Here is a 22,610-nt window from a genome sequence, read left to right as displayed (position 1 = left end):
TACCTGTAAATTAAAGTTGACACGCAAAAAAGAAAAGAAAGAAAAAAAAATTACTCAAACTCGAAAATCTTATTTCGAGGGGGAGGGGTGGGGCAACTTTTTTCAATGTCAATTTCCTTTCACTACCAATTGTTTTGCAAACAATACTACATTTCCCTGATATCATTTTACTATGGTAAGAAGTGTGTGTGGGGGGGGGGCACCAACCTTTCAATAAACATTTTCAATAGTAAAGGTAATGTTGGGAAAAAAAGTGCCCCCTCCCTTTGCTACGTGTCTGCAAAGCATCAAATCGGCTGCAAAAATTAGATTTATCGTTAAAAAAAAGAACAAAACGAAAACACAAGATTTCTAAAGTATTAAAATTATGAAAGTTAAAAAGCAAGATAACCACCATATTCGCTAGCTAAGGGCTTGAGAAGATGGCTAAACGGAAATAGCACGTAATCCAATTATTTAATGTAAATTACTTGATTGAAATAAATCCACCAATGAACGATAAAAATGTTATATAATCAAAGTGAAAATTTTTATCAAACTTCTCTCAGTACCACTTTTTATTTTAAAAATCTACACTTCCCCTTCTTTGAATACACTGCAACATGTGCGTGTTGAAATGGGGGGGGGGGGGCTTTAAAAAAAATAATATTCACAGATTATATAACTAATCAATATTCTCATAACTCAATAAAATCAAAATGTATATTTATTGAAAAACTAGAGGATTACGGATAACTGCGACTTAGCATGACTAGCTTTCGACAGAGGGATTAGCTAAAAAAAAAAAAACGCACGAGGATTAGCATGACTAGCTAGTAGCTATCAACGAACATATTAGCTCAAAAACTAATGCACGAGGATTAGCTGATCCACAACGATTTCTATGGAATTGTTCAGATCTAATCACTTAATTTTATATAGGGAAAATTCAGTAGAGGAATAATAAACGAAACTAACTTCACGTGCTAATATCATGAATCTTTGTCATGTGACAACGCCGATGTTCTTTCAAAATATATGCGGGGTGAAAAAAGATCGTTGTGTCTTTTGAAACTAATTTATCTAGGACTTCTTTTCAGAAAACCTATTACAACATATGAGACATTTCGGCACTGTAATTCATATCCTGACAACATGTCAAGCAACATATTACCTTACCATACCACCCCCACCCCCCTCCGGATACCATGTTGAATGAATCAGAGACAAACGCCCTATCTATGATGTTATATTCTATACGTTATTTCAAGAAAACAAAAATGACAGACAGGTAAAATTACCAGTTCAATCCGTTAATTTATGATACATGTAATACAATTGGGACATACCGGTATAATGAATTAATCCATGACCACAAAGTTGCTAAAGTTGCTAAATCTGCATTGTTATTTGTCACACATCAGTAATGATTTGTCATACGTCATTTAATTAAACAATGAAATGCTTTCTTTCTTTGTTATTACTGGAATGAACGGAAGCAGCTGTTGCAGAAAATATACATAACCCGCGTAAGCAGGTTATGTAAATTTTTTCTGCAATAGCTGCGACCGTTCATTCCAGTAATAACAAAGAAAGAAAGACATTTTATTGTTTATATTTATATCTGTTTAAATAATCATTTAAAGTAGGATTAAAAATATTTATAATTGTATTAATGATGCGAACGTCTTTATACGTTTCATTGATGGAACAGCCACTGATCAAGAAACCTGTACTGGCGGCATCCCTACTGTAGTTCATGCAGTGATTAACGCAATGGGTTTTCTTAAGAAATAAAGGAGAAAATATTCAGTGGATGTAAATATTACAGTGATATTGTGGGGATCCGAACACCCCCCCCCCCCCATTACCTTCAGGCTAATTTTTTCGTTAGAAGACCTCACTCTCTCTTAGCTTCTAATGTTATGTCCAGGCTCTATCTCCTATAAGAATGTACTCTACTATAAACTGTCTTAATTGCTAATCTCGGCTGCCCTCTTTCCCTTAGACCTGACGTTGAACAGGTTACATTTGAGAGGAGTAACTCAAAATAAAAAGAGATAAACAAGTAGCCTCCCTTTGACTTTTTTTTCATGTGGCATGAAGGCGAGACTGGAATTACCTGCAACCATAAAGAGCTGTCACTATCTCGGTATCATGTAGTAAGTTATTCGTTTTTACAATGTACATTGTATTAGTCTTATAAAGGCCCATCACAAAAATTACACGCGATCTCGCCAATTGTTTATTTCAATAGATTTTCTAGGTTCAATACTTCGCTAGGCCCACATATGTTATAAACTCTCGGATCAGAAAATATTTTTGATAATAAACTTTTTAAAATTAAGCGGTCTTCTTGAAATGCAAAAAGCAGTTTCTGAAATGCATGTTGGTTTCGGATAGGGCCTGTTGCTTTGTGCGCTTTTATCTTGACTCAGCCAAACGTGAATCATTTTTATCATTTATGAAGCCAGTCGATGCAGACTTCACGACATACACAATTTGTGTTTTGTAAAGGAGTAAAGCAAAAATTTTCAGTTTATATATACTTCCTGGTAGTTGCTACCGATGTAATTGTTTATGTTAAAAATATATTCTAGGACTATAATTCCGAGTTGGTGACAATAAAGTTTCTCGGGTGATCTCCCTTTGATTACATAGTGACCATGGAGACGAGATCGGGAGATAAAACATCAATACATTGTTTGTAAAATAAATAAGATTTGGGGGAAAGAGTATCCATTTTTTAAAAATATTTCAGCATAATCAATGATAATGTAAACCTAGATCAGCTGCGCTTGACTAAAAAGTCTTGGGTTAGGAATGAGTCACCATTATTGCATCTTCATGCAGTCATGCTTTTAGAGACTCCGAGAGACTTTCGTACTTTATTTTGCACCACACCACAAAATAATTTATAATAAATGGTATATTAATATTTGCATTTAAAAACTAATTAGAATTTACAAAAGCAACATATAATCTTGTTTCTCTTTCATTAATTCAGGTAAACTCCCATTATTTCCACTTTGGTGGTCGGTGCGAAGAGATTTGAATCGAATGAAAATTAAATATTTCGATGTGGCCACACCCCTCGAACAAAATAAAATAACACTCTATTTGTTCATTTTTTAATTTTCTTTTTAATGGTGTGAATTTTATTTTGTTCAAAGGGTGTTGCCACAGCAAAAATTTGAATCAAAGACGAAAAAAATGCTAAATTTTGATAAAAAGTAGCAAAGTTCACGTGTTTAGGCGTTTTCTGCACAAATATGACGTCATCAAATGAAAATTTTGACGTTAACTATTCAAGTTTGATACCTAAGGATAATATTTACGTAAATAATTTTCTTCTTCCCCTCACTTTATTTTTCCTAAAATCATTAGGCCGATTTAGCACATTCGTGGATTTAGCTCTCTAATCTAACATTTAATTGGATATACCTGTTTGACATTTCATTCTAACCCACACAAGCTTGCATCCAAGACAAGTTCCTTTGACAATATCACATCGGTTTTCTTGACAATTCTCAGAGCAATTAAAGTGACATCGTTCACCATAGGTTCATTGGTATTTACATCCTTAAATGTAAAATACTATGCATCTAAATACTTGATAAATATGTATATATTGATCATAAAGTTACATAAGAATTTGACGTACACATGTCCGCTAAAATTGAGAATACCCATAAATTTTATTAAAACGAATATGGTTATTTGACAGTTAAAGCAATCTAACCTTGAATAGTTACTTCACACAGTTGAGCGAAGGATGTTGGCTGATACTCATCTGGGTACCTGACACTGTCCAATCTTTCGTTGTAATAGATGATGTATCGGCCATGTTTAATGCATGTTGTTGTAAAGTTAAGTGGCGGTAACTGTGGACCATCTTTATAGCAAAGATAACCGTTTTCTTTATATGATGAGTTTGAAAGATATAGAGAGAAACCTGCAAATCTACCTCTTTGTCTTTGAACTACAGAAAGATTAAATAATAAATTATATTAGAAAAAAATGTTAAACAATAGCTTTTTATACATATAGTCAGTCATCTTCTTTATCCTAATATTATTCATAATATTTTTAGTAATGTGACAATTTTTTTTTCTATGTAAAATAACTAAAATATTTTTATGTAAAAAATCGTTTGTAAAAAGGAAGGAAAAATTTTCAAAAATCTATTGTCAAATTTCTTTATTACCGTAAATATATTTTAACAGAAAATGAAGTCTTTTTTCTTATGAAATATATTCATTTAACATTCCTCTGCTAGGAAATACTTGTAAAGAATAACTACTGTTATCAGCCTATTGTAAATGACAAATATGGTCTGATGCATTTTTTTTTGTTTTGTTAGACTGTATTTGGAGGGATTTTGACCTATTTGAAAAGTTATCTGATCAAATACGTATATGTTTGTAAAGATTGTCTAGAAATAGATTTCAATTTCATTACAGTTACGGCTTTATTTGTCATCAAATCATTGATAAGAATTTCAACAACACAAAGAAAACAAATCTTATCTCACGTAAATTCCATATAAATTTTAAAAGATCTAAAGCACATCTGATTAGTAACAGAAATATTTCCCATAAATTTTAATCGTTATCAAACTTTATTCATCGCTAGCCAGAAAAAATCTGAGCTTCTGATATCATTTTTATTGGCAAAGTGTACAGTGTTTATCCGACTTAAATTAAAAACCAATGTTTCCAAAAATGTTTTCATGTCTTTAACTTTTCTAAAAATGGAGCATCATAATTCATCTGCATTACTGAATATGCCATTATATAATAATATGTGTCATCATGGATGCATATTTGATAATAAATTGCGACAAAGTACATAGATTAAATACATGTACAAAACAAATGCCATAAAATCATTGTCTTTGGGGGAAAAACTTTGTTAAAAGTCTTAGTATTACCACGGTATTAACATGAGAGGAATAAAACCTCCGCTAGAATAATGAAGCTTAATATTTCATATACTCTTTTAAAATTCCTAACACTAATTAATTTTTTCCGTAATTTTTGTAAATAGTCTTTCCATAAAAAAATAATTCAATGTTTGAAACAATACTATGTTGAATATAAGTAATTGCTTTGGTTGCAAAATAAGATGTATTTGTAAATCACTATGCGCCCGGCGGCAACAAAATTTTAAAAACGCTATTTTAGCATATTGGTCACAGTCAATGTCAAAAAGTCATTGTCCTTGATGTTATTGAAAGGACTCGATAAGTTGAGTATGCATACCAGTAATGAAGTCTCTTATGATTCAAAAGTTATAGCGAAATTACGAAAAAAAAAAAAACCCAACTTTTTAGCATATCTCACTGCCAAGGACACAAGGTCATTGACCTTTGTGTGATTTGAAAGAACACAATTAGTGGAATATGCATACCAAATATGAATAATCTATCTCTCATGGTTCAAAAGTTATGAAGGTACATGTAAGCTTTTTTTGCATATAGGTCACAGTCAAGGTCACAAGGTCAATAACCTTGGTATCATTTGAAAGAATTTAATTGATGGATTATGTATAGCAAATATTAAGTTTCTATCATTCGTGGTTCAAAAGTTCAAAAGGTTTGCAGACAAACTGACAAACAAACAGATAAACAGACAAACACACAGACAGACAGGACAAAAAATAATATATGCCTTGGATCTATCGATCCGAGCGCATAAAAAGTATGAGCTAGTTAATTTTATACACATGAAATAAAGAAAGAACAAGCCTTAGTATTGATCATAAAGGTCAAGATGTATGAAGAAAATGCAGCATGGCAAAAAGATACTGATAAATTTATTTGATTTCCCTGATTATATTCCCTAATCAAGCGATTTGGACAATTTATATTATTTGAGAATGATTTTTGCTAGATATTATACATTTATTACATGATAGTAAGGGAAATATGAAGACTTATTCAGACAAGAAAATCATATTCGCTTCGCCCTCGGGGAATATGATACTTCTTGGCTGAATAAGTCTTCACGTTTCCCGAACATTCATGCAATGAATTGTTTATTAAACCGAAACAAGCGAAACCTTTGAAATAAACATAAACTTTCAAATTCGGCACCGCTCTCAAATTCATTTTCATTTTTAACTTAAAATTGCTAAACCCTTTGGTCAACATTTTATCATCAAATTTGTGACGTAAAGCAGGCTTTTGTGACGTCTACTACTCTCGAGAGTTTTCTTTTAATGAACGATAATTATTGCGGGAAAATGCACTAAGTATCCGAAGAGGTGGAATATGATGAAAAGCGTGCCGACGACCGGGAAATGTGAAGTTTTACGGCCCGATCACGTGATGATCTAGAATCAATCAGAAAACGCGTTGTGTAGAATATTTATAATGAGGTATAATAATAAGAAATTGTCAGATGTAACATTCTTTGCTAGAAGATCTGTTTTAACTAGATTTTTCCACTTTGGAGGGAAAAAAATTGAAACATTACCGTAACTAGGACCGTAGTCTTTAAACTGTATGGATATGCTGTAAACACTGTAGATTTCACCAAGATCCACGTACCACATCACTTCCTTATTCGGAGAAGAAAGACCTATCAGCTCTGACCTTGTGCACGTACTCATATTTCTATCTAAAGCGTTAGCAGCTACGTAAAGTCCACACTGGTCAACTTCTTTGATTGAACAGGTCCGAGTCAGTGTTTGAGATGCATTTTTTAAGTAGGACAGGTCATCTGAAGTAAATGAATTTCAAAGAAAAATTACACATCTTGTTAAATTTTTATACAATGTGCTTTATAATTATAAATCTGTTTATGAAAGGAATTTGTGTACCGTCTTCAAATAATATGGACAATAAGAAATTAAGTTATAACAAATTGAAACATAAATGGGTGTAATATAATTTACTCTAAATATTATAACTTACCATCTCCAAAGGAGAATGTTGTTCCTAAAAGCAATAAAAGATTCTTGACAATAACGTTGAGAAAGTGATTCATACTTTGCTGTTTTTGATTGCCGCGTAAAAGTATATTCAAAGAACAAGCCTCCCCGCATTTATCACCTTCTATAAACGCTTTTCTTCTCAATTTTAACTCTTTGATAAAACAAAAATGTATGGTAGAGAGTTCTTTAGTTCTTTAGATATCAAACAAGTATCGGAACAAAATATGCATGTGAGGCACTGAAGCTCCGTATGGCGTAGGTTAAAATGCTAAACGATAACTCCAGGGTCTAAAGATAACAAATGTCTCGAACTCAAAAGAACTTGTCTAAATGAATATGCATGTACCTTTGTAACATGATAGTCAACCAACCATTTTTACTTTATGGACAAGTTATTTTAAATGAAAGGGGTTCAAATTTTAAGATTTTGGTTAAAAGGTCAAAATCAAAAGTACCCAAAGGAGGTTGTCATCACACGAAATAGTGACTATTTAATAATAAAAAAAAAAACAACCTAATCACAAGCTATTCAAATACATTGAACAACATAAAAGTTGTTTTGCTTTTTCATACAGGTTAAATTCCAAGGTCATAAGTTATAATTCATGGTACCCGAAGGAAGGTTTTGTCAAAAAGAATGCTCATATAGTAAACAGATAACGAAATTTCTTCCATAATAGAAATGCAGATGTTACCATTTAAATTCTGGTCCATACTCTCGCTTGGTTATCTTTTCCCAGAGGGTGGTTGAATCTTAAAAACATTATCGATTCGTGTATATCACCAGTGACGTAATATTGATTTTGAAAGTGGGGGGAGGGCAGCCAGATAGTTTATTTTACCTACCTGAAGACGTCCGTGGGTCCTAAGTTTTCAACAATGGAGAATATTTTTGTTATATCAAAGTAATCAAAGTTCTACTGTTCTCAAAACTTTTGTTTACCATTCTCTTTTTTGTTCCTCAGTTATTCTTGGAGAAAAGGGACTCTTCTAGTCTAATAAACTGTTAAAATTACAGATTAAAAATATATATTTTACCGATTATGGGTAAAATATACAGATGAAAGTTAAAAATGAGATAAAAGGTCAAGCTCTTTTAATTGATTGATTGATTGTTTATTGTTTAACCTCCCTCTCGAGAATTTTTCTTTCATATGTAGACGTCACCGTATGCCGATGAAGAGCTTCATATTTTGACCTTTACTCGGCACTCAGGGCCATTGAGCAGTGAGGGATCTTTATCGTGCCAACGCCTGCCGCTGACACGGGGCCTCGATTTTTAAGGTCTCATCCGAAGGACCCGCAACTTTCACTTCCGAGTGCCGAGCGTATGGAGAAGGAACAGTTGCTACCCATTTTAACGACTAGGTCGGTCGCGGCCGAGATACGAACTCACGACCTTCAGATTACGGAGCGAGCGCTCTACCGACTGAGCTCTTTTAATTGAAAAAACCTACAGAAATATAAAATTTAAGGAATAAATGAATTTCCTTAATGATGATTTTTTACTAGAACTTGGTCAAATAAGGTATTTACGGGCATAATTTGTAGATAAAAAATCATATGTAAACTGTCATCTCCAAAAAAAAAAAAATAAATAAAAAAAATATAGAAAAACCGGTCATGAATATCGAACTTTATTTCATATCATACGAAAATGTATCCAGTCTTTCAAAAAAGGTATTTGTATGTTCTTGGACTCTACTTTAAAATAATGTCAATTTTGATATAGGTATCGGGGCTACTTTTCATTTGATTTTAAATTCTATTCCGTGAAAATAATTTATTTTTCTACATAATTCTACTAGATTTGTAAAATAAAGGAAAAAATTGAAAGTGATTATGAAGTCAAAATGCTGCCATCACCACGAAAGTAAGTGAAAAGATATCTACTATATAGATCTTTACCTTAAAGTGTAACAAAATGCATAACAAATTGTTAAAGTACATGTAACACCCATGCACTCCCATCCGTAGTTAAACTTAAGTTATTAATTTTTTTTTCTTACAAATTCACTTGATATAAAAAGATAAATATTTAGAAAGTCAGATTTGCAGCTTGTTAAAACAAACATGTACTTTGATACAATCGTAAAATAACTTGGATAAAAGATGCAACTGTGGCCCTTATACACCCTAGAAACTCTAAGATCTGTTTTGGTTTTCCGACACATTTTAAAATACATAGTATACGGCAGATAAAGTTTTTATCAACCAATGAGCGCGTTTATGACAGACGATCTTGTCTGCTCCAATTTTGCATTGTATTATTGATGTCTGTCTTAAATACTGTTGGTAATCTCCATATGCTTCATTTTTACACGAATAGTATCCAGATATTTAATTGAGTTGATAAAATTCAATGCACCATGTCTTTTTCAATGTATATCCCGATTAGACGCATAGAACTGACACATAGTTTGATTATTATTTAAAAGTAGAAAAATGACATTTTTATCTTGGTTTTGACACCCCCCCCCCAACTTTTCTGTAACATTTCACAGGTGATACAAATTCTACAGATCATTATAATAGATTGGATTGTATTCATTAGCCATAGTTCACGTGTTCTCTGCGATCACTGCTATTTAAGCAAAAAAGTAAATAAGTAGATAAAAAAAAAAATACTTCATCAAGTTTTTATAAGGCAACCCAAAAATTTGTGATATTATATTGCTAATAAATAGTTTCTAATAAAATACTACCACACATCAAGAAAATTTTAGCGTTCAATATCTTGACGTCTTATTAAACGCTGAGTTTGTATTACGTATACGAGCCTTCAAAATCGAATGCCTCGTTGTAAACAAGAAAAAGTCGCTTGATCAAATTCTTTGAGCTAAATTGAAGGAAAGAAGTGGCATCTAGGTAAGATGTGTTTATTTTTTTAACACAAAAATGAAATTATTTATTAAAAATATAGTACCTATTAGACCCATTAAAATCTAAATAAGCAAATCCTGTGGCTCGTTAGGGTCATAGCTAGAATGAAGCAATATCTACATGTAACGCTTACAGGACAGATGTTAGAATTGGAAAAATTATTACAAATTATTAGTAAACGTAGAAATCTTTAAGCTATATGATAAAGGAGTTACTGAACTTATATTGGTTAATATTGGCATTCGTTGGATGTACCACAAGCTCGTGCATTTGTACTGCCAACTTGTGCGAATTTTCACCCAAATAAGTTAATAACCCTACATTATATATTGTTTGTTCATTAAAATTCATTAATCTATATATAACAAAAGAGGAAGTTTCAATCCAGCCTATCATCTCGAAGTTCTCCTTTCACTCTCATACTTCCTCATAAAGCAATTATGATAAATATATGAATAAAACAATAATGTAGAAACTTAAGTTCTAGTAATAGACAACAATGAATTGTTATATTTCTTTCCAAAAAAACTAATAATATGTTACATAGGTTTTAGTGACAGGGTACGGGATGATACCTGGTTAGTAAATCTCATACCTGGCGAAGCGGAGCCGAACCAGGTATGAAATTTATGCTCTATTCACACGGCGAGTTTAATTCGCAGTAAATAAATGCGAGGTTAATTAATACGAATAAATCTAATGCAAATTAAATTGCATTCTCACGACAGCTAAATCGAAGTAAACTAATGCGAAATAAAATTTTACTTCGACAGTAAGGCGTCAGTTAGATTTAATGACGTGAATTGCAAATCACGTCACCTTATGCAGAAGCAGATGCATTTGAGATAATGTTACCGTGTCCGTATAAACTACACATCAATGGTTCACATATTTTTTCTTAGTTTTTCACTCACTCAAAAATAGCACAAGTCCTTAGACTGATCACCAACATGTGGTATTTGACTAAATTTTGCAATTATACATGCCCCAAAATTTAATTCGAATTAGCTTTACTTAGCGTTCGCACTGATGTAATGCAAATTAATTTAATGTACAGTAAATTAATTCGAATTGGCATTAAAGTCCCCGTGTGAACGTGGTTCAAATTTTATACATTCGCAGTAACTTACGAGGGCTGTTCAATAAATAATGTCCTCGGATCGGTGCTCGGAAAGAAGCAAAAGACGCATTTCAATGAATTAGTCTTCATGATTTAACTTATTAATCTCTTATAATTAAAATGCATGTCCGTAACATTTTTCATCCAATTTCTGATTTTTTTAGAACTCATTTTTGGGTATGACCCTTAGTACACTGGAAAACGGCAGATCCAATGATTTCCTGGACTTGTTTCATCCTTCTGAAAAGGCGTTGTTTCAAGTTTGGAAATAGAAACAAGTCAAAAGGTCAAATATCTGGCGATTATTGTTAATGTTAAAAACATTAACTTTCCCAAAAACCCCATTGCTCTTCAGGGCGTGCGGTTTTGGACGCTATCCTGAAGAAATTTAATGGACGCTATCCTGAAGAAATAATGTAGCAGATTCCTGATTCTTGGTCCTTCCTCGAATAAACCTTGCGATGTTTTTGCAAAAATATACTTTCTAGACTTCTCCAGAAGTTAAACAATCTCCCCGAATACTAATTTGAACATGAATACCACTAATATTTAAGAAAATTGCATATAAATCTGTCTTTGTGCTATTGCAATTCTTTGCTCTTTTCAGACCTTCGCTGTTTTTTTTCAAGTTCATCTTATCGTGAATTTTGTTTTGAGGGTTTTAAGTAATAAATTTAAGTTCCATCATCTGCTTGAATATCAAACAAACGTCGATTACTACAATTACTGATATTTTAAGATAATTGTTTAGACATTCGTACACTCTGTCGTTTTCACTCATTTTGTAAAATATAGGATGACCTTTGAGTACTAAGCTTTTTTACCGTCAAACAGTATAAAATACTCCCGAAATTATTACCAAACTTTCAATGTGTCTTAAAGTCAATCATAGATCATCAAATATTATTTGTTGAAATTTGGCAAACAGTACGTAAGTTGATATGATTTTTGTTGGCAAGGACGGTACCCTTTTTTGATACCCATTATATAATTTTTATCATTGAAATTCACCTGCTAATTTTTCTATAAAACAGGCATTGCATTGTTGCTGTTAATGTCATATATTTCAGTGAATATTTCTTTTGGATTTTTAACAAGTTTTACAGCAGCTTAAATGAAGCTGTTATTTTCACTCTAGTTTACTGATTCTTTACCATTCATTTTATACAGTGTCTTGAATAGCCCTTGTTTTCCAGCTTCTCACAATGAAACTATATGATGAAAAGTGGGCACATAAACTACATGTATTAAAAATTCATTAAATATTTTATAACTAGAGAAATTCACGCTTAATGTCATATGATATCTGTATTGTATGTAATACAGTTCAAGAAATTATTTATTGAAGAGCCCTCGTACCTTTAATTTAATTTGACTCTCCGTGTGAACAGAACATTACTAACCAGGTATTATCCAGTACCCTGTCACTAAAACACTATGTAAGGGATATACCCCATCGATGAAACATTCACATCCTCTCTGATGTTTATAAATGTTTTCTTTACTACATGCTTCATCACGCTTATACTATGCTTATTATGATGTCATGTTATGTTAGCTACATATTATGTGGGCCGTATATTAATTAGGGAATAACTATCTTCTAATTTGGTATTTGCGACCGATAATGTTGATTTAACGGTCGCAAACTGAGTTTTACCGGCGACGCATAAGCGGAGCCGGTAAAACGGATGTTTGCAACCGTTAAATCAGCATTAACGGTCGCAAATAACAAATTAGAAGATTAGTTATTCCCATTCTAATGCAATCCATGCATTTTGTTTGTTATTTACGTCTTATTATGATGAATTTTGTTACATGAAATGCGTCACGGAGCATTGTGTTTTTGCCTCGCTCTATTATGACGTCACAATGAAAAAGCTTTCACGCTCGTTAATGCTCGTTTAACTGCTTCAAACATCAGTGCATTAGCCAGTCAAGAAGTGTTTTACAAAACTATTGCATTGCAATTTACAATTGACTGGATTTAAGTAATCCACCTCCTTCATGACAGTCTTGAACCAATCGTAAGCAAGGATTTCGTCGAAAAATCGAAATCAGTGGGGTTTATTGATCTACCCTCATAAAGAACCAGACGAAGGCAGGCAGAAATCCCTTAGCAAAACTCTTTATCTTTTGCACATAGCAATGTGTAGTGAAATCTTATATGACTTATTTTCCCCCCATTAATTCCATTTTATGTAAAAGATTACTAAAATTGAGAGAGGCTTTCTTCATGTTCTTTGAAAAAATAATGCACCATATTACATGTACATGTATATGTTACAGTAAATATGTTAAATTAGGGAATAACTATCTTCTGATTTGGTATTTGCGACCGTTAATGCTGATTTAACGGTCGCAAACTGAGTTTTACCGGCGACGAGTAAAAGGAGCCGGTAAAACGGATGTTTGCGACCGTTAAATATGAAATACATGGTTACTGTCTTGAAATATAAGCGATATTTGGGCGAGGGTAAGAAAACGTGATAGAGGGCGAGGCTTGCCGAGCCCTCTTACGTTTTCGACCCGAGCCCAAATATCGATTATATTTCAAGACAGTTATCATGTATTTTGTTTATCCTGCAACAAAATTTTACATTTGAGCGTCCAAAACAAGCTTATTCCGACAAATTTAGGCACTTCTCTGCAGTTGAAACTATGACCCCACGGCGTAAACATTGCAGTATACGTGACGTCACAATGCTTTTGGAACGTCGGAATACATGCACGAGGCTTTATTAGGGCAGTGACCGGATAAAGCTTTGGTTTATTAGGTTACCTTTATTAGGTCAATGCAAGGGGTCGTTGCAGGATAAATTAGCATTAACGGTCGCAAATACCAGATTAGAAGATAAGTTATTTCCATTCTAATGCAATCCATGCATTTGTTTGTTGTTTACGTCTTATTTTGTTGAATTTTAATACATGAAATACGTCACGGAGCATTTTATTTTTGCGTCGCTCTAGTATGACGTCACAATGAAAAAGCTTTCACGCTCGTTAATGCTCGTTTTATTGCTTCAAACATCAGTGCATTAGCCAATCAAAGAGTGTTTTATAAAACAATTGCATTAGAATCAGGAATTTCATGTATTTCCTAAACCATTCAGTAAATACATTTATTTACTGGCAGATTTAGGAAATATATGTAACTACTGAATAGCTAGGAAATGGGTATTTACGGAATATTTTAGCTACTTTTACACGGTTTTACTGGGCTAAGCATGCTCTAAAACATACCTTACGTAAACAAATACTGAGTATATATGCTTTTGAAGTCGAAAATAATAAAGAATCGTTTTTAGAAAGCCGATGATATACATTAATCTCCAATTCTGGGCAGATTTCTGTGCATTGTATTTTTAACATATTATTTTAGGCATTTATATAAAAGAAAACAGGCTCAGGGAAAATATCGCTGATCTTAACAATGAAAGCCAAATGACTTTACTTTGCCGAAAGTTCCTTTACAAAATGAAATTTAATAAAATACCCCCGAAAGTGAAGTGGATAAAAAAAAATGCAGAAAATTCACATATTGTAACTTTCTTGTTTCTTGTAACCCTAGGAATCATTTTTGAGAAGTGCTCATAAATTAACAGTATCCAAGCACATTCGCTGATTAAGAAGAATTCAAAGAATAATGGTAATGACATTGTAACGAAATTTGGTCATCTTCAGACCTAGTACTTGTACAAGATTGCGTACCATTTTGGTTTAGATGATAAATAATAAAATCATCTGTGACTTTAAAGTTTTAAATTCCTGTAGAATTATGCGTTAACTGCCTTCTGTACATGAGTTGACTTAACTGCTATCTCCTATATCTTCATTGTTACAAAGAACTCTGCTTCAATGGTCCACTGTCACAAATTTCTTTGAACAGCTGATTCCACCGCTGCCAACAATGTAGCGAAACCAAGGGTATAGAGTAAAAACTAACTTTTGGGTCGCTGTTAGTAATCTGGTCACTGTCAAGGTTTGATGGTAAAGTTAATTATGTAATGATGAATAACTAATTTTTGAGCAAATTAAAGGTTGACGAAATTATTTATTTTGGGTTCACTTTAAATATTTGTATAAGAGGTTTTAGGAAAAAATCTTTGTTTAAAGTTTATAGTATTTATTAAGACGAAAAAATGGTTCATTTATAAACACTTAAAAATGTTTAAACACTTTAGTCTGTAATTTGGTTGGTACAACGTTATTTGGGCAATAAAAAGATGAAAAACCAATGATCAATCTAACACGTTTCTACTAACTTGGCTCTAAACGACTGTGCCAATAACGATCACGTATACATAGACTTGATACTGTTTGTACATACGAGGGGCATTTCAAAAGTCCTGAGAACTGTTCAATAAAAAATTAACCGTTTTACGGAAATTATTGAGTTTGGTATCATTGGAAAGAGCAGAAAAAATGCACATGTATTGTGACGTCATTTTATAATTTTTATGACGTAATAACTCCGATAATGACGTCAAACTTCCGCATACTTACAATACTGACCATAAAAATGACGTAACAAAAGACACAATTTCATCAATGTAAAATTTTAAAAACAATTTTTGCTCATTACTCGGGTGCAAGCTATCGGACGTAAATGACAGTTGGTAGAATCTTTACATAGACTAATATCTATCGTATGGTGGTCTATTTCAGAGATCTTCTTGTTCTGAAATGGTTTAAGCGATTGTCAAACATAGCAAGTTTTTATCGAATCTTGCTCAGAATATTGCGTAAAACAGACCCAACTGTGAGAATAAGGCAAAGTTGAAAATCAAAGAAAAATAGACGATCGTGTCACACAATTTCATGGCATCAATTCGTCAGGTGTTTTAACCATATTTGTGGGATCGGTGAAGGCTCAAGAGAAGTAAAGTTTAGTGTGCCCCATATTTTCTCGTAAAATCCAAAATGGCGCGGGCGCAGTTGTAACCCCACCGTACCTCCACATATTCGCAAAAATTAATTCATGGAAATCAAATAAGATTCGACATGTCTGTGTAACTTAAAAACCTTTTTTTGGAGTCAAAAGTCAAAAGCAGTACTGAGTTTTGTGGGCGCCGAAGTTGAATTAATGAGAAAAAAATACGTACAGAAACAAGTCAGGGCAAGACTTTTGTACATATTATTTGTAAACGGTAAGAGTACTGTTACTCAAATATATATTTGTTGAAAATTGCATTAATATACTTTAGTTTTATGCAGAAAATGTTTTATTTTATACAATGGAGAAATATATTAAAGACCGAAAATCCAGTTGTATCATGTAACTTAAAATCTTGGATGAATGTCGATGATAGCATAACCGGGCATAAACCGCGCTAGTAAACGAACAAAACGATGAAATATAGTATTGTTGATAAACAGTACCATAGTCCTACTCAACTTCTTTGCAAATGAAAATTTTCTTTGAAATATATTTTCAAATAAGCCTTTGGCAGCACTTTTAAAATTGTGCCATGTGGATAAAAACGCAAGTTTTCAGTATGCTAAACATTCTATATTCTGACGTCATTTTCGGAGATATATCGTCATAAAAATTATAAAGTGACGTCATAATATTTGTATATTTTTCTTATCTTTCCAATGATACCAAACTCAATAATTTCCGAGAAACGCTTAATTTTTTATCAAACAGTTCTCAGGACTTTTGAAATGCCCCTCGTACCACTGTCTTAAATTACTTAATTTATAAAAAAAAGGTGTGCCCATCTAAATCAATAAAGAATACAACACTTTGTCGTTGTTAGAACTATTCACGTTCAAGGGATTAAGTTCAATTAAGTCAATTATTGTTCATTTCTTTCCTTAATTGTTTATTGACAAATATTTAAGAAATTTATATACATAAGGTTCCGGCTCCGAAAATGCCGAACATGTCAACAACAGTTATTTCAAATTTCAAAAGAAAACTTCGTTAAACGCAACAATATTATCTCAAATCCTGAATTGATGTCTTCACCGAAAAGTTGTCTATCCTGCTTCAAATAATTATTCATCAAACCTATTGAGTAAATTTACAAGAATACTTATTGACCAATTAAGCTATGCACATTCTCTACATCGACAAAACTATGATTGATTTTTAACGTGTTAAATATGATAATAAGGAGGCACCCATTCTATATCCACCTTGAATAAACGACTCTCCCGAAACATAGAATTTGGGGTTTGATGGTCGCCATGCTCAATTTGGGAAATGATATAATTAACCAGTCATTCTGTTGCCTAGATTTTCAAGATCTTACGAAAATTTTTTTCTTCTCATAAGAATTAACTTGTATGGAAGGAAAAATAAAACTTAGAAAAAAAAATGTTCAACGTTTGAAAGAGAACGCTTCGGAGCAGGTACATGACCACATATATCATTATTCCTTAGCAAGAAAATAAACAACCCGGGGCTTATTATATATTTCTTAACAAGTAATATTTATTACACTATAAATATATCATGTATACCAATAAAATCGAGAAGAAAAAAAAACAAGATAATCGATTCACATAAAACATCCAACATCCTCCTGTATGGTATAGTAGGGGAAGTTTGTGCAGAAACGTTTTTTTTTTCGTTTTTTCTACATTTCCTATAGTTAACATATACTAAATAAGAGTAAAATATAATTTGTAAAGAAATACATAACTTGCCAAGGGGATGATTTTTTTTTGAGGGGGGGGGGGTCGGTCCTGTCCCTGAGAATTCCAAATCATCTTATATTTTTAATTGTCTTATTTTATATCGGAGTCTGTCTATCTATGGAATATTTTGGCATGTACTAAACATGAAATACTCGCAGCAGAAGAAAAAAATCTGACCTGTCTTAAAGTTATTTTCATCTTTAATGATGCTATAAAGCAGGTTACTCATGTATACCACGGAACACTCATTTTTTTATTTAGATAAAATATGTTCTTAACTTCCTTGATCAATGACTACATCCAATTATTTTTAAACACAAGCGTATTCCTGGTTCATTGAATGCTTCAAGAAGGATATGGAAATAACGAACAGTATTCAATCTCAACGTCCATTAAACAAATATACAAAATAAGAGCAGAGCAAACACGGACCTCCGAAACATCAGAGGTGGGATCAGGTGCCATGGAGGAGTGAGCATCCCCTGCCGACCGGTCACACCCGCCGTGTGCTCGTTGTCATAATCAGGAAATAACGGAAAAAATCCGTGGTCAATTCAGTGTATAAATAATGGACTAACAATTGGTATGAAAAACGTCAGTCAGCATTTCATTCAATGATAAATTGTTTTTGCTGACAAGGTCATTGTATCGACCATAGAATTTACGAAATGATGACTTTAAACGAGACTGTTGATATTCTTGTTTCATCAACTTGCTTGTCAATAATTTACCTCGTTTAAGAAATTGTTCATACGTAGAGCATGCTCTTGCGTATCGAATCAACTGAGATATAAATACTCCGTATGCAGGTGATGAAGGTATATTGCTGCATAAGTAAGGGAAGTTGACGATAGAAAAGTTAAAGTCATCACGTTTATCATATAGCTTGGTTGTTAGATTACCATTAGTGTCTTTTTCAAGTAAAATATCCAAGTATGAAGCAGAAGTGTCGGACTCTGTGGTATCTTTTAATTTATCTCAAGCTCACCAGGATATATCATGTCGACGTAGGAATGGAAATTATCATTATTAATTGACAATACGTCGTCGATATATCTAAATGTCGAATTGAAGGCCACTGCAAGTGTTTTCTTTTTTTCACGCAAAAGATTTTGCATAAATTCTGCTTCATATGAATATAAAAATAAGTCTGCTAATAACGGAGCGCAAATTGTACCCATGGAAATTCCAATAGATTGTTGGAATACCTGGTCTCCAAAAACCACATAGATATTGTCAATCAGAAACTCAAGCATCTTCTTGATGTCAACTTCAGAGTACTTATGTGTGCAATCAGAATCTGTTTTAACAAAATAATTTTTCAAATGACCAATGACGAGGTAAGTAAACTTACGAGTTCCATTTTTGTTGAAGAAGCAGCTGTCAATGATTTTAAAAAGCCTGGATTTTAATTTGTCCTGGGGAATTGTTGTGTATAAAGTTGAAAAGTCGTAAGTTTTTATGCTGTTGATTTTTGTAAAGTCTTGTGATTTCAAATTGTCCAAAAGTTCTTAAGAATTTTTAAGTATCCACATCTGATTTACACCACTTCTTGAATATATAGTTGTACAGTACTCCTGAAGTTTTTCCTTCACTACTGTCAAAATTTTAGTGAGAAGTAACGAAAGAGGCTTGGTTGAACATTTACTGGAACCTGCAATGTATCTTTGTTTGTAAGGATTCTTATGAAGTTTCGGTATCCAATATATATAAGGTAGTTCAAATTCATTTTGGCTCTGTGGAATATTAAAAGTATTCAAAACTGACAGGTGATTTTGAAGAATTTCTTCCTTAGAAAGAGAAGTATATGTATAAGTAGGATTACCACTTGTAGAATTAAATCCAAGATCTTCTAGAATGCAATTTATATAATGAGCCTTACAAACGAAGACAATGTTGTTACCTGCTTTGTCGGCAGGAACCAGTACGTACTGATCGTGTAATCTATCTAATTCTTTTTTTCACTTCTGGTTTATTGAACACAGAAGGATAGATGGTTTTCATTTTGCCCCTCAATCTTTTAATACGTGACTTTAACATGGATCTGATACATTTAATCCATTCTGACAAGGTGTCAATGTCTTCTTTTTCATATCTAGCCCATCGTCTGGCGTAATTTTCAACAGAATCCATAATATTTATGAAATTCCGACGCCAGTTGAAGGACCGGGGTTCCCTATATTTAGGACCTTTTAAGGTTGTATGAGTGTGAGCATTTTACATAACACAAATTGGAATGAAAGTCGCATTCAAAGTAATGTCAGTAAAAGTGTATATTAACTTTACATAATTAAATAATTCATAATATTGTAAAATCAACTTTATTACTTATTTTTTTCTGTTTAAAAATGGATATTAAAATATCTGCATTGTCATCGAGTACGTCTCGTATTTTTACGACAACAGACCCGTTTCCGATCTCCATAGTAACGACAGCGCTGGATTTCCCGAAATGAGGAACAACGGAAAATGGGACGTGCAAAGGGCAGCTTTGCCGCCCGCAAACGGATTTTTAAGATACAGAAACCAATCAGAAGAAGAAGTTGATGTAGTGTCTATTCAAAAATCGGTAAGGAAAAAAAGAATCGGATATATGTAACACGCCAAACACGGTTACGGGGGCTCAAAATTTCACCTGTTACTGTGTGCCCATATTTCGACAGTCTAATCAATAAGTGCAAGTTTTATATATCCCTGAGGCTAGACAATGTGTTTAATAAACGTTATTGGAATTAGGCTGCACATAATTTAGGTCTAATATCAACGAGAAATCAAATGTATTATGAACGATTCAGTGATTCAAGTTGCTTTGTTGATAACATTTTTTCTTCGAGATTATCTTAGAGTTATTCCCCGTTGTGAAATAGAAAGTACATAACCCGGCATTTTACATGTAAACAAAGTGCTCGAAGATTGCAAGGAAACTAATTTGTAATGTAAGTTGAAGAAAAAGTTTGAAGAAGTTTAGATTCATGTATGAATAGGAGAAATTTTCTGTTGGAAAATATGTCTTTGAAATTGAATGAAAATGATTCATAAAACGAACTCAAATTGTGTTGAAATCTTCAAATAAAAATGTGTGAATGCAGCATCTATATTTACACATTGTGATAATTCAGATAAGGCCATAAGAGATACAAATCTGCATATAAAAAAATAATGCTAGGGTTGTGGTGAAGAAAAATATGTTGGTCTGCATAAATTTAACACATATTTTATGTTATGGGGTTTTATTTCAAGATAAATACATTGCACAATTTCTTGTCATTTATTTACATTTATTTATAAGTACATGTAACCTGGAAAGTCAAGAAAATTCAAAGTCAATTCTTATTGAGTAGTGAGTGTCAAAATCACATTCGAGGTCATATCCATGGGTGTAGGAAGCAAATTGAAACGGGGGAGGCTAAACCAGCTAAACCAACAAAAAAGGTATAAAACCCCAATTTTCAATGCATAGAAATTATCTATATTCGCAAAGAAAGTTGGGAGGGGGGCAAAGCCCCACCCCCTCCCCCCCTATGATATCATTAATATTGGATCAAATTTCTAGAAACCTATAGTCACTGTGTTAAAATTTAATATACTATATTCATAACTGATAATTGTTCACACAGGTATGATTTTTTTCCAGTTAGGGGTATGATATCAGTTACAAGGGAGGGCATACTGCTTTGCAGCTGTCTGTTGGTCAGTCGGTCAGTCTGCATGTCGGTTCACCACTAGTTTTTGTTTATTTTCTTTGCAGAGGTTGCACATATTGAAATGAAATTTGGTATACAGATTTATCATAAGACTATATAAGAGCTCATGCTTTGTTTTGTAAGATCAGAGCATTGTTTTCAGATTTATATCCCCTCAACTTAGAGAAATTCCAATTACTGGTATCTTGGGGAATGGGGAGGGAGCAATAAGTGTTTTACAAACATATCTTGTTCAAGGACTTGTTAATCTTCAAATACATGTATCCTTGTTATTTCACAGGCAGCAGAATACGTCTACAAATGAAGTTAATAGGGAAGGAACTTTGCAGGCTTCAGGATGTGCTGCAGAGGAGTTCTCATGATAAAGACAAAATACCAGCAACGAGAGGTTTTTATGGGTAAATTTTTTTACCTTCATCATGGAATTTGACTAACTTTTGAAAAACTTTAACCCAGGGCATACTAACTGAACTGGGTGTGAAATTTGACCTACTTTTGAAAAAGTCAAGTCTAGTGGATAATTTTTAAATGGTAATGATACATCACTTAAATGTATTCTTTTGTATTGTGTTGTATTTGGTAGAGGAGTATCACATTTATTATACCATATCTTTTCTAGTTAAGTTTACCTTAATAAATGAATATATAATAATTTATTTTATTGTATTTTAGCTAGAGCGTATGCTACACATATACTACAAATTTCGGCCATCAATGGAGAAAACCACTTCAACCAGTACATATTTACATGTACATGTACAACCAAAGACTCCAATTTGTCCAAAAGTAAGAGAAATAACTGTAACTAGGACTGAGAGGAAGGAAATGTACCACAATGACAGAGGTGAAAGCAGTAAACATAAGGACAGGTCCTACAAGCTTTTTGGATTATTTGTCTACCAATGACAATGTGGTGGTACTTGGTCATAATATAAAAAATTAATATGTTTCTGTACTTTTTCAAGTATTATACTGTTTTGTGAAATTATGGAAAGAATTGTCACACAGGTTCATGGTTTTCCAGACACTCTTCCATTATTTAAACTAGTAAAGTCATGTCTGAACTCATAATACATGAAATTATTGTTTTATATACTTGAAATGAAAGTTCAGATATAATATTATTTCATAAAATTCGTACAATATTCATTTTAATACATACGAGGGCCGTTCAAAAATTACGCGGACTCGGCAATTATTTACTCTTACAGGCGTCATATAGTTATGAAATTTCACAGATATATGTATCTTAAAGATTCCAATAAATTTTTGGCAAAAATTCTGTATTTTAAAAAAATTCTACTAAAGTTATCGGTATGTTGATATCGCTGATGGAG

At 32.8% G+C, this 22,610-nt stretch overlaps 1 protein-coding gene and 1 long non-coding RNA gene across 2 annotated transcripts; one reads left to right on the top strand and one right to left on the bottom strand.

Annotated features, from left to right (window-relative positions):
* Nucleotides 1-3,435: 3,435 nt before the first annotated feature.
* On the bottom strand, nucleotides 3,436-6,971 carry LOC134259424 (uncharacterized). The gene is made up of 4 exons (XM_062742008.1): nucleotides 6,899-6,971; nucleotides 6,459-6,704; nucleotides 3,735-3,961; nucleotides 3,436-3,561 (listed from the first exon to the last, which is right to left on the bottom strand). The coding sequence occupies exons 1-4, from the start codon at nucleotides 6,969-6,971 to the stop codon at nucleotides 3,436-3,438; spliced, it is 672 nt and encodes a 223-aa protein (XP_062597992.1).
* Nucleotides 6,972-19,764: 12,793 nt separating this feature from the next.
* On the top strand, nucleotides 19,765-22,240 carry LOC134259432 (uncharacterized). The gene is made up of 3 exons (XR_009990355.1): nucleotides 19,765-20,138; nucleotides 21,554-21,671; nucleotides 21,946-22,240. It is a non-coding gene; the product is annotated as an uncharacterized LOC134259432 (long non-coding RNA).
* The last annotated feature ends 370 nt before the right edge of the window (nucleotides 22,241-22,610 follow it).

Source organism: Saccostrea cucullata, unplaced genomic scaffold (assembly GCF_032062105.1).
Source record: "Saccostrea cucullata isolate Sc308-1 unplaced genomic scaffold, CSIRO_AGI_Scuc_v1 ctg466, whole genome shotgun sequence".
In the NCBI taxonomy this organism is placed as follows: Eukaryota; Metazoa; Mollusca; class Bivalvia; order Ostreida; family Ostreidae; genus Saccostrea; species Saccostrea cuccullata.
The sequence above is the reverse complement of the archived record's forward strand: the minus strand, read 5'-3'. Positions and strand labels throughout refer to the sequence as shown.